Source organism: Rhinoderma darwinii, chromosome 1, assembly GCF_050947455.1.
Source record: "Rhinoderma darwinii isolate aRhiDar2 chromosome 1, aRhiDar2.hap1, whole genome shotgun sequence".
In the NCBI taxonomy this organism is placed as follows: Eukaryota; Metazoa; Chordata; class Amphibia; order Anura; family Rhinodermatidae; genus Rhinoderma; species Rhinoderma darwinii.
In genome coordinates this window covers 60,406,647-60,420,912 of record NC_134687.1, presented here as the reverse complement: position 1 = coordinate 60,420,912, position 14,266 = coordinate 60,406,647, and the positions used below count along the sequence as shown (strand labels likewise).

Below are 14,266 nucleotides of genomic sequence, written 5' to 3'. Positions count from 1 at the left end.
GAAGCTGCAGCAGGGCCAGGAAACCAAACGAGAAGAATCACAAGCAAGGAGGAACAGGAAAGGCAGGTATAAATAGACAGAGGGCGGGAGCTAGCTCCGTCTGGCCAGGCTGTGATAGGCTCTCCCACTCCTAAGCCTGCCATCCTGAGTGGTGGAAGATGGAGTCAGTCTCACAGACATAGAAGCAGGTGCAGACTGATTACCTATGGGCGTTGACACAGAAGCTGTGCCTGGCAGATCCTTTACAATTTTATTTATGGTAATGTTAATTTGTCCAATTACTTTTGTGCCACTGAAATGAGGAGGTGTAGCGTCCATGGCCGCGGGCCATCCGGTTTACTTACCTTCCGATGCCCGCAGCCATGGATTTGTGAGTGCTGGTCCCCATCTCCTTCCTAGGAGACTCCAGCACTCATTTCCGCTCCGCTGTGTCCCGTAGGGTGCGTGCACACGCTCGTGCCCGCTCTTAAAGGGCCAGCGAGCACATGAAAACAATCATCATCATCAACTCACATGATTTCCTGGACTATAAGAAGGCCTCTGCCCTTCTGATCCTTGCCTGAGCATTGTTTTTCATATCCTAGTTTGTCTAAGCAAATGGTCTCCTAGTGTTTTCCCGTTCCAGTGTTCCCTGTTCCTGTATCCTGGATCCCGTGCTATCCTGTTCTAGTGCCGTGCTGTGTTGTAGTTGTGCTGTATCTACGCCTGTCCTGCTGCTCCACGCCTGACGTCTACCCGCTGCCTAGTCCCAGCCGAGCCTGCCTTGCTACTGTCCGAGCTGCCACAGGTACCTCATACGAACTATGGACTGTGACCTGTGCCCTTTTGACCAGCTGCCATACTGCCAAAGCGGTACGACCCAGTGGGTCCACGAACCCAACGTGACAGGAGGCTGTGTAGAAAACTAGTTGCAGTTCCTAAACATTTCACAGGATATTTGTGTTCAACCCCTTGAATTAAACCTGAAAGTCTACACTTCAATTGCATCTCAGTTGTTTCATTTCAAATCCAATGTGGTGGCGTGCAGAGCCCAAATCATGAAGATTGTGTCACTGTCCAAATAATTATAAACCTAACTGTGTATATTTGTGTATGTGTGTAGGTATGTGTGTGTGTGTGTCTATATATATATATATGTGTCTGCATTTCTAAATATGTACCTTTCATTTATGTATACTGTATATTCCAGAATGTGTATATATATATATATATATATATATATGCCTGCTTGTCTAAATGTGTGCCTTTATGTATGTACAGTATATATGTACCAGTATATAGGTGTCTATATATGTGGTTAATTTTTTGTTTGTGGAGGGCAGCAATAGAGAGTCACACACAGGGTGCCATCCAACCTAAGGCCGGCCCTATTTACATTATTAGAATTCAATGATAGAAATGTGTCATTTTGTGTAGTTGTTGTGAATGCTTATGGAGGATGTTGGTATTCCACTTTCTGATAGATGACATTTGAGTGGATAAGATAAAGATTGTGTATAGAGATGAAATCAGTGAAAATAAGTTAATCCACAATTTTTACCAGTGGAGAAATCGCCCATTACACAGCAATTTTTCCCCAGATACAAGACATTGGAGGCTATAATACTTTAATGCAGATCCTTCAGTTTATATTGTGTTATATGAGGGAAATATAGTTCTGAAAAAGGAAACGCTGGAGAAATGCTATGGAATAACATTTTCACAGATTCACTCATCTCTAGTTGTGTACTGTAAAATGGGATGAAAGGTGTTAAACAAAAGTAAAGTGATAAAGGCAAGAACAAAGTGTAAAATATTGCACAGTGTTTTGAACTGAGGAATCTCATGGAGAATACTTGCTTGTGGAGCTATATCTAGCTAAGTAAAGATTTATGTGGTGTATCGTAAGTAGCTGCAGGTTGACTGCCTCAATTTAGGCCAGAGTTGAAGAACCTTTTCCTGATTATCTTGAGATGGTGTTGAAATGGATGCATAGTTTCGTGTTTGGTGATTATAACCGTAGAATATATCCTAGGTCATCCAGGGAGGCAATGCACTTATACATCATCTTAGATAAAACCATATGGATAAACCCTTTCTTAGTACAGTACCTGCCTAATATACAAATAATGTGGTTCTCTGGACTCTTCAAGGAAGGAAAGCTTAGAGAGAAAGGTTCTGATGAGAAGTCATGTTCAGCAGTAATGTGATCTGCTAGGATTATAAGAGACCCTAAGGTGTCTGCACTTCCATGCCAGGAGAGAAAATTGGCAGTGTGTCTGAAGATGATGGTATGTGGCCAATATTTTCCACATGTTTCCACTCCTGTTATTTTTCACTGTCTACATTGAGAGAAATCTGGGTGCCCTCACCAAGAAAAGTAATGCCAATGCACCATAGATGATCACTGTTAATGGAAGAATATAAGATGGAGTACAGAAATATGCTTTCATCCAGGGCTGCAGTGAGTCAACATCCCAATAACCAGCTTTTACATTGATACTAGAATGGTGAAGATCTCCAAAAGTATGAGAGTTTCAAGCATAAAAGAATGTCTTTCTGATATCTGGGGAGAGGTATTTTTTTTTTTTAGTAAATTTAGTTTCGGAATTTTAAACATTACGGAGTCTTTAGTATTATTTGGGCCTAATGTTTTCTAAAAAGCAGCTTAAATACGTTCTGAATATTTATACGTATGGCAGGCCGTAAACGCGATTGACATCAAGATCTCCATTCTCTATGTTTTGATGCTCAATTCTGGCACATAAGATCCAGCAGCAGAAAAAGTACTGAATAAGAAGTTTTCTGAAAGTTTTGTACGTTCCCCCCATAGTAGGTACAGTATCTGATTTAAATTTACTTATGCCACTTTAAAAGCTCTAAGATATTAAACATTTTAAAACTTTATGACCAGGGATGCATTTTAGTTCAATTATATAATATATATTTAAATGCATTAAACATGCCCGTCCTATGGCATTACTTTAAATCATGCAAATCGACTATTTCGTGCATTATATAACCCTAACTTTAACTAAGGCTGTGGATATTGCTACATGAATTTCTATATAAATTTTAGGAAAATAAGTTGTGTTAACCTACAATGAGATTCAATGTGAACACTATATTATAATTTAGTAGTTGTCTAGCTAATGACCTTGCTGTACATTATTAACAAAACTGTTTTACATTTATTGCATAGAATAATTTTTATTATAAATTTACCTATACAATTTTATGTTCTGTTAAAACAGCAAAATAAAATGCAGTAAATGATAATGTTTACTATAAAATGTAATTTAGTAACGATGGCAACGACCAATTTCAGGTTATTTTGTATTTTAAGATCCTCATATTTAGACACGCTCCAAAACTGAGCTAAAAGCTGAAGAGACATGACATGCTGATGACCACTGTGAAGCCCTTAATTCTAGCAATCAGTGGGGGACTCCCCCTGCCCCCTCTCAGCTGTAATTTACAGGTTGCTGTGTATCTACATATGCACATGCAGCTATACAGCAGCCGGTCAATCACCAGTGAGAGGGGCGAAGGGAAGTGGAAAAGCACTCTCCTCATGAATACACCAAACTCATAACTATCAGTCCAGTGTATTCTTTGATTGCTCCTTTTAATCAAACAGCACAATATTTTTGGCCCATTTTGGCAAATAGGAGAACGAACCTGTCCCTGTAATATGCTGCCTTTATCTAGGACAGCATATTAGGTGACAAATCCACTGTAACAAATAAGCAATGTATATAATCAATCCATAGCTAAATAAAAAATAAATCCCATAAATTCTTTTAACCATATAAGGAAGAAAACTAACATGGAGGGGCCCTACACTTTTAAGCATGCAAATCGACCAGCGTATGCATTATGGTCTATCTTTATGGTATGCTAGCCCACTAGTGGTTAATGGTTATAAAACATGTAGTAACATAACAATAAAGGAAATAAAATTATACATCATTATTGTATAATTTTAAAATAATGTAATATATATATATATATATATATATATATACATACATACATACACATGTATCTATTTTTATATAAACACACATATATGTAAATAAATGTATACACACACATATGTGTATGTATATATATATATATATATATATATATATATATATATATATATACACATATAGAGAAAAACAGAGAACACAGTAACGGCACCAGGACTTCAAGGTAGATGAAAAAGCAGGGTGGATTTATTCACCTCAATACAGCAATTTTTCGGTTCAACAGGAACCTTTCTCAAGCCATGGCATGAGAAAGGTTCCTGTTGAACCGAAACGTTGCTGTATTGAGGTGAATAAATCCACCCTGCTTTTTCATCTACCTTGAAGTCCTGGTGCCGTTACTGTGTTCTCTGTTTTTCTCTATTTCAAATTGGGGAAGTGATTCATCCCCTGGTGACGAGCACATGGCCTGATCTTGGAAAACGTTGGAGTGCTGTGTTCATCTATCTTTGGACTGTATATACACATATATATACACATATATATATATATATATATATATACGGTATATATATATATATATATATATATAAATAATATATTTTGTTTGTGTATAATTTTAGAGCATAAAGCCAGATAAAGAGCTTCCCGTGGTGCCGTGCAAGTTTTATCTAGGAGTGAAGAAGAAACTAAAACCACCAACAAGGTTTGATTTTTTTAAATTTAACATGAAATACTGTCATCAACAATGGAGAAATAAGAAGACATGAATAATATCCATTAAAGTCATAAGCATTTCAAGTACAACTCACATCTTTTATGTAATTCAATAAATCACAATATGCTGTGAATTGAAAAAATATCAAAACATCTCATCTGCTCTTTCAAGTTTACTCTTTTATTTTTACCATTCTCAATCCTTTTCTAACTTTCTAATATACTTTGTCTCAATTGTTAACCATTTTTAAGATCTCGATTTGCTGTCATTGGATATGAAGATTATTTTTGACATCCAAAAGCTTAACCCATTCCCGTAGCAGCCATTTTTTGGATATTCACGTTTTTTTTTCCTCCACACGTTCCAAAAGCCATAACTTTTTTATTTCTCCGTCGATATAGTAATATGAGGGCTTGCTTTTTTGCGAGATGAGTTGTAGATTTTTGTGGCACCATTTATTGTACCATCTAATGTAGTGGGAAACTAGAAACAATTTCTTTGTGGGGTGGTATGGGAAAAAAACTGTGATTTCTAAAATTTTTGGGGGGGTTTAGTTTGTACGGCATGCACCATGTGGTATAAATGGCGTGTTAACTTTATTCTGCAGGTCAATACGATTGTGGTGATACAAAATTCATATAGTTTTATTTATGTTTTACTACTTTTCCAAGGAAAAAGCTGATTGTTAAAAATAAAATTTGTGTTTTGTCGCCATATCTGAGAGCCATAACTTTTTTTTTTCCCATCGATTGATCGGTACAATACACTGCAATACTTATGCAGTATATTGTGCTCTTTAACAACTCGTTTTAAGCTCCGCTTTTATGTAGTTAAACAGCAGGGATCAGAGTTCTCAGATAGCGGCCTTTAGAGTGAGGAGTGAGCTGTAATATACAGCCCACACCCGCAGCATATGGAGACGTTTTTTTACTTCTGCCCCTTGCCATTACGTACAGTTACGTTGTGGTGTGCAAAGGGTTTAATATTATGAGTGGAAACTATTTACCAGTGTATGTTCTATTACAACACCTATACCCTTTCCCATCCACAGCCTTGGTCCCGAGCCTGTGAGTCTAGTCATCAGTTAGTTCCTCTATGGGTGGATTTGCATGTGACAGATTTTGTTGCAGAAATTTCTGCAACTGTAAAATATTTTCATTCATCTGAAGAGAACATGCAAAAATCCATGTAATTGTTGCAGAATTAACAAGATGAATGGAACTGATTTTAAGTCGCAGAAATGTCTTCAACAAAATCTGCCGTGTGTGACAGCACCCTAATGTTATATAGACCCAAGAAACCTCACTGGCATTACTGTGAAAAAAACAGTTGGTGAAATTATTATAATAACCTTGGAAATCTGTGCAGTAAAGTTCACGTTATAGGCCAATATTATACTCTGTTTTTCTAATTACTAATGTTCTTGAGGTACTGAATATTTGATTTTAATATATTTTACAGGTTTGGCTTGACAATTTGTCTAGAAAAATATCAATGGTAAGAATACACTTTGATAAGATATTGACCTTTCTGGCAATTACATTTACTCTTCACATTAAGTACTCTATATGAGGAAAATAATTTAACTAAAAAAGGAATTTGGAAAGAGCAAACAGTTATGCTCGTCTCCTGTTAGACTAGCAATTCAGAATATAAATAATAATCAACATGGGCATACCTGTATAAAAAAAGGAAGAGCTGTCATGCTCAAATGCAATTCTCGGCAACACATCCCAATTTAGAATGGTTAAATGTCAAATAATACATTATTCTCCTAGTTCAGATATAATTCTACCTTAAAATTGAAATTTGAGATTTGACTCAAGTATAGTATCTAAAGTATTATTTGAGGGAGTTCCTCTCAGCAGAGATCTAGTCTGCTGTATTCAAAGCCCTTGCACTGAAGGACTGCATTAGCTGACCATATTACTATGAAAGGTATTCATAGTGAGTGACTCTTCACGACTAAGGATTCAAATGAGAATTTGGACTATGTGGAGCCACTATTTGTTAATCAGTGATGAGTGTTTAGCTCCCTCCATATTATAGGCTAGCATAGTTACAGACAAAGCTGCCCGTCAGGATAAAAACTACAGCAGGCCAGAGCTCAGTATAAAGCCATTTTCCCAACGAAGAGATTTATAGCATATCCACAGGATATGTCCTATATGTCTGATAAATGCTGGTCCCAGCATTGGGACCTGCAACTATCTCCAGAACAGGGGTCACCCGACCCGCGCCCCGCCTAGTGAGGTGGCTGCCACTCACATCTAGGCAGAGAATGCAGGGAAAGGTGGCCGCAGCTTTCTCTACTATGTTCTATGGGAGTCACATATACATATCATGTGCATATACTGACATATTATTTGAGGTTACAGGCCCAAAACCTGTGTTGTAAAACTGTCAAGATACAGTACTTCCTGTGCAGTGTCGGTATATAGAAGTTGTGTGGATTCAAATAGACAAATACCTCGAGGTCCCCATATATATATATATATATATATGTATATACATGTATGTATATATATATATATATATATATATATATATATATATATATATATATATATATATACACGTATAACTGCCACTATCTGGCACCATTTAAACCAGGTGGGATATAGATATTGTTCAGGGGCGTAACTAGGAAAGACTGGGCCTCATAGCAAACTTTTGACTGGGGCCCCTCCCTCCCCTGGGTGTCACACAACACCCCCCCCCTTGTAGATAGTGCCTTTTTTACAAACCCCCCCTTTTGATAACGCCATACAGCCCCCCTGTAGATAACACCATACAGCCCCCTTTGTAGATATCTACCGAGGGGGCTGTATGGCGCTATCTACAGAGGGGGGGTTTGTAAAAAAGGCACTATCTACAGGGGGGGCTGTATGGCGTTATCTACAGAGGGGGCTGTATGGCGTTATCTACAGAGGGGGCTGTATGGCATTATCTACAGAGGGGGCTGTATGGTGTTATCTACAGAGGGGGCTGTATGGCGTTATCTACAGGGGGACTGTATGGCGTTATCTACAGGGGGACTGTATGGCGCTATCTACAGGGGGGGCTGTATGGCGTTATCTACAGAGGGGACAGTATGGCATTCCCTACAGGGGGGGCTGTATGGTGTTCCCTACAGGGGGGGGCTGTATGGAGTTCCCTACAGGGGGGGCTGTATGGCGCTCCCTACAGGGGGGCTGTATGTCGTTCCCTACAGGGGGGGGCTGTATGGCGTTCCCTACAGGGGGGGGCTGTATGGCGTTATCTACAGGGGGGACTGTATGGTGTTACCTACATGGAGTCTGTATGGCATTCCCTACAGGGGGGTCTGTAGGGAACGCCATACAGCCCCCCCTGTAGGGAACGCCATACAGCCCCCCTGTAGGGATCGCCATACAGCCCCCCCTGTAGGGAATGCCATACTGTCCCCTCTGTAGATAACGCCATACAGTCCCCCTGTAGATTACGCCATACAGCCCCCTCTGTAGATAACGCCATACAGCCCCCCCCTGTAGGGAACGCCATACAGCATCCCCCCCTGTAGGGAACGCCATACAGCGTCGTCCCCCCTGTAGGGAACGCCATACAGCGTCGTCCCCCCTGTAGGGAACGCCATACAGCGTCGCCCCCCTGTAGGGAACGCCATACAGCGTCGTCCCCCCTGTAGGGAACGCCATACAGTGTTGTCCCCCTGTAGGGAACGCCATACAGCGTCGTCCCCCCTGTAGGGAACGCCATACAGCGTCGTCCCCCCTGTAGGGAACGCCATACAGCGTCGTCCCCCCTGTAGGGAACGCCATACAGCGTCCCCCCTCCCAAAAAAATGCGACCTACAGTGTGTCCTAATAAAAGACATGTATCCCCTATCCACAGGACAGGGGATACATGTGTGATCGCTTGCAGCGATAGGGAGAACGGGAGACTGAAAGTCCCCCAAGTTCTCCATGACTAACCTCTGACTTCCGGGGTCTGTGTCGGCAGCTCAATAAAAATGAAAGGAGCGCGGGTCACGCATGCGCACAAGCGGGACCGGCGCTCCATTCATTTCTCCGGAGCTGCCGACACAGACCCCGGAAGTCCGAGGTTTGTGATGGAGAACTTCAGGGGACTTTCAGTCCCCCGTTCTCCCTATCGCTGCCAGCGATCACACATGTATCCCCTGTCCTGTGGATAGGGGATACATGTCTTTTGTTTAATGGCAGAGCGGGGAGATACCTCCCTGCTCTGCCGTACTGTTCAGTGGCGTCCCGCTGTAGCAGCCATAGCGGCTGCTAGCGGAGCCTGCGGCCATGGTGGGGCCCCGTGCCGGCGGGCGACACGGGCCTTCTCATGCCGCGGGCCCTGTAGCAGCCGCTACTGCTTCTACGGCGGTAGTTACGCCACTGATATTGTTGTATTTGGTGACATAAATCCACATAGATTCTCCTTGGCAACACTGCACCTGACAAAATAAGAAGGGGACATGTTATCATTACATTCTCTCTTTAGGTTTCAGGCCTGTAACTACAAACCATCATACAGATGTAGCCATCTTTATCTTGACTCTGGTAACTTGCTGCAGCATGATATCACACAACATAAGCCATTGAAAAGCCATTAAAAAAGTTCAAGTTGCTTGACACTGTGTATTTCATGTGTTAAAAGTTAAGATAAAGATAGCTGCATCTGCACCTCAGCATAGAAGTAAGATACAACAAAACAGTGTCACAATTTCAATGTACTTTAAAGGGTCTTTTTATGAAGATATTGAATCTTGATTAATAAGGATATTACTCCAATGTATCTAATGGAGAATGTTTGCAAGTATGTCTCAATATAAAAATACTTCAAATTTTGTGTCTACAGCTCTTATATAGACCTATAAATCTCCATGGTTACAGACTACAATAAAAACCCTGTGTAAACTGACCCTACCACCTGTCCCCTACTTCTTGCTATGCTACCAAATGTACAGTATATTGCAAAATTAAACTTTACAAGAAGCCTATGACAATACAGACAGATAGGTACCAAAATTTTGGTAATGAGAATCTAAGGATATCAAATTTCAACTTACTCATACAGTTTAGTGGCGATTTAAATACATTTGTAAACAAATAGAGATGATAGAAACAGAGAAAATTCCCTTTGAGGTTATCATGCTGACGGGTAAATTTCCAATTGCTAGTATTTCCCTTATATATGATAATCAAGTCTGAAACAGGAAAATTTGGCTTCATAATAGGAATTTTCTTGTCTGCAAAACCCTGGAAAAGAAATTTAGCTTATTTCTACTCACAAGCTGTAAAAGGTGACTAGAAAATGTGTAAATTAGTCCCGCGTAACTGAGGTTATATGCACCATAAGAAAAGGAGGGTTGTGTGGGGGTAAATATATTTATAGCAATATATATATATGTATATATATGTATATATATATATATATATATATATATATATGTGTGTGTGTGTGTGTGTGTATGTGTAAAAAAAAAAAAATATATATATATATATATATATACACTTTGTGTGTATATATATATATATATATATATATATATATATAATTATAAATTATTATTACTTCATTTATATGAATTTCCATACTATGGGTACATTTAACAAAATATAGAACTACAGACTTTAGAAATTATTTGTCAGGTTACAAATAAAGCCTTTTAAAGAATAAATGGAGAGGAGAGTAAAGTTTTTTAGCTTCATTTCCACCACCTGAAAATACAGCTCACAAATCCTAGCTATTCTATTTTTTCTAATATTGATGGCATTTACAATGTCTAAAGTCCGTTTTATATATGTTATTCTATCCTGTTTTATAATTATTCTCTAATATATTTCCAGGTATCTCTGTTGTGACTCCAAAGAAACCCAGATGGAATGGCTGATCAGTATTCTTAATGTGCAGGTAAAGTAGTGCAAGATCAATGCATACGCATATTTCTGTGATTTTAAAGACACACATTTTTCTTTCTAGATATATTATACAAGCCATAAACCTGTTATTGAAGAGCCACAAATCAAACAGCTGGGAATGATTTTATGATTTGGGTATTAAAGCATCATGCATAAAATTTGGCTAGAATTCAATCATGACCAATAAAATTTATGATGAGTCTCAGGAATACTAATTAACGATCTTTCACATTTACAGTAATGGAAATGTTGATGAAAAAAACATTGACTTAAAAGATTTGGATAGAAATATAAATTCCTAGTTTTGTTTTTTTACATAGAGTTGTAGATATTTGTGTTAGATTATTTGTTCGTTGACATTTTAGTGTCATTAACATCATATTAAATATTATTTTATCTAAATGCCAGGTTCAACAGTAAAAATTAATTATGTGCTTCCTGTCTGTGGTAGAAGAGTCAGTAAAAACGTAAATTTTTTATTACTATTGTTGATGTTATTTTAGCCATGCAAAAATATACAACTTGTCAATTAACAAGGTAAGCTTAATTTGTTAAAGGGTAACTCCAGTGGATAATTAAATCTTGCCTTTGCTCATAATATCCTTGTTTTGTTTCTATGTGAAACTCCGCACATTCAGCAGCAAAACAGCCTTCCACTTCATCATGTGACAGGACATAGAGGTCACTCTGCTATCAATTGCTTCCATATTTGCTGTGCGGCAGTTGACAAACTCCGGTCAGGGTTACAGCCTGCAGGATTATTTACCTCTATGGTATCAATAAAAACTTCAGCTCGCCCCGCAAAATTTAAGCCCTCACATCGATAAATTGATGGAAAAATTAAAAAGTTATGGCTCTCAGAACATGGCGACAGAAAATATTTTTTTAATTTAGCAAACAGTTTTATTTTTTTAAAAGTGGTAAAACATAAAACAAAACATATAAATTTGGTATCGCCGTAATCGTATCAACCTGAAGAACAAGGTGAATATGTAGTTTTTAACGCCTGATAGATGCCATAAAAACAAAACCCCCCAAAAAATTGCGTAATCACAGTTTTTTTGCCCATTTCCCCCCACAAATAATTTATTTTCAGCTTTCCAGTACATTATGCAGTGCAATAAATGGTGCCATGAAAAACTACAACTGGTCCTGCAAAGAACATGCCCTCATATGGCTATGTCGACGGAAAAATAAAAAAATTATAGCTTTTGTAAGGTGGGGAGGAAAGAACAAAAGTGAAAATCCGAAGGGAAGGAGGGAAGGGGTTAATGAATACATTGGGAGCTTTTCACTTGGTGTACGTCAATCGTAGATGAAAAAGCATGATGTAAACACAGCCTTAGCAATGAATGTTGAATGAAAAGCAACACTAGAGTTAAAAGAGTGACATTTATTTTAAAGTAATGCTCTCTGGAAAAAAAATGAAAGCATCTACAGTATCTTCTGAAAGGCAGATAAATATCACTTAGGTGCCATTTTTATAGTTAGTAAGTCGATGTCTCTCGGGAGTCTTAGAACATGACTTGGGTACGCGCCAACCTGAGCCACACATCTAGTTTTCTTCCTGCTGATTCTCTCTAATAAGAATCAGTATTTCAGTAAGGTTTGATAGATGATAGGATTTCCATTGTACGGTCTAAAATCTATCTAAAAATCTGATTTGGAAGAATCTCTCATTTGATCTTAGACATAATTTGAGATTATTTGGACAAGAATGAGGAAAGTCTATTCATTTAAAAAGAAAAAAAAGGAACATCTTACTTTACTTATTTTTGTTGTGTTTGTCTCCCATATCTCGGCTACAATTCATAGTCATTACTTATGAAATATTCTAGCATACCCAGCTGTGGTAAATATGGAGCAACATATAATAAAAAACATATTAATACTAATAATACTCAATGTTCTTTGACACTGACATGAAAGTAACAAATGAATAGTCTCAGCTTTTTTTCATTCTTTTGTTACCAGACAGCACACAGTGATTTGTTTTTTTCTTTGAGATGAAGCCATGTAATTCAGAGATTTAGAAAATTGTTGATTTGCTGTATTCTTATTTATTTAATTTATCAAGCTAACAAAAGCAGATAAGTATTGCTCTAGAAATTCTGCTGACGAGTGAGTTGCCGTAATTCGCAGTAAATCATATATAAATATTTTTATATACTGCACAGCACCAAAAGAAAAGTGAGACAGAGAAATGCGTTAATATCAGTTTGATTGCATGGAAGTATGTCAAAACAGCTATTTCGACATGAAATTGTATTCTGAGGAATATCAGAAGCCTTGATGTGTGGGATTCATCTACACTGCATATTTAAGTCTATTTGCTTAAGTATAGATAATTCAGATTCTGCAGTCTTTCTTTCTATTTTCTGAAGGCAGTGAAATGGAGCACCAGTTATCCTAGAGTGATGTCTTAGACTTAGTTATCTATAAAACTGCTTTCTAAACTGTGCATGATGACGTGTGACCTAAATTCTTCTATATGTGCTGATATCCTTAAAGTGTAAGAATATTGATGAATGTTGTTGAAAAGAGCTATGTTCAATTCCCATTGTTACCAACTTTGTACAACAAAGCAAAAGCAAAAATCGATGTATCTCTCCTTATAACCATGGTGGGGAATTCTTACCATTCTCTATTGGATGTCCGAGCTTACAAAATGATGCAGGATTGTATTGCTCTATTTCTATTCTGCATTTTTCCAGGGTAGAAATAATGATTTCTATTGAAATACTATTAAATATATGCTGGAAAACAAAATAATTTTCTATGCTGGTTAAGTACATATGCAAACAATATGTTCTAGATGTTTATTCACCTTTATTTTAGGAATGAGTGTATTCACTAAAACCAAATGTACATTTTTATTTTATTACTCTATATAATTTCAATAAGAAAATGTTATCTTAGTTTTATGCATGCATTTGAGGAACTGAAGATGAGGATGTCCGGTTTCTTTAAGTGCATTTATTCTTTCACATTAAAATAAATGAAAGTGCATATATCTCGCTCCATGCCTACTAAATCGGTGGGCTCTTTTTGGTGTAATGATTATTCTGTGCTTTGCATTCTGAGTCAGTGAGATATTTCCTCTGTTCACCCCTCCCCTCTCACAGCATGCAATCTTACAGAAACACAGAGAGAAACTGCAGCTGCATCCCCATACTCCCCCTTCCTCTCTGTCTTATATTTTCTGTATTAACAATAAGAATTTTGGGGGCTGAGAAGTTTCTGAACATTGACAGAGAGGCAGGAGAAGGGGAACAACAGACTGCTAAATTGATATATAACAATTGGGTTTCATGTGTTTACATGTACTACTGGTTTATTTGAAAAACTATTACAACGATAGGTACACTTTAAAGTGTCTATTCAAACATGCACTCCCTCTATGTAAAATTATCATCATATGTCATGCTAACTGCCCAGTGTTCTAAAATAGATTTATGCAGGCAATTATATACATATTTAGGTTATTTAGTCATGAAATACCATGTATAATCCGTTATGTGTGTGTACCTGACTGATAACAGTATTTAGGACCACAATGCTACTAGTTTAATATATTTTTTCCACAGTTTTCCCCTTTGCATCCAATAATTGTCTACTAAATGCACACATTTTTCCTTAGCTCAACTCCAGAAGGGGCAGGCACTTACTATTTTGTTGTTCTCCCACAC

The 14,266-nt window shown here is 37.9% G+C and overlaps 1 protein-coding gene across 2 annotated transcripts in view; it reads left to right on the top strand.

Moving 5' to 3' along the window:
• ARAP2 (ArfGAP with RhoGAP domain, ankyrin repeat and PH domain 2) overlaps positions 1-14,266 on the top strand; it is a 325,755-nt gene that overhangs the window by 295,873 nt on the left and 15,616 nt on the right. For both annotated transcript variants that reach the window (XM_075858963.1, XM_075858955.1), the window contains exons 29-31: positions 4,577-4,659; positions 6,133-6,168; positions 10,506-10,569. In XM_075858963.1, the coding sequence (XP_075715078.1) occupies positions 4,577-4,659; positions 6,133-6,168; positions 10,506-10,569 (183 nt within the window). The remainder of the gene's footprint in view (positions 1-4,576; positions 4,660-6,132; positions 6,169-10,505; positions 10,570-14,266) is intronic.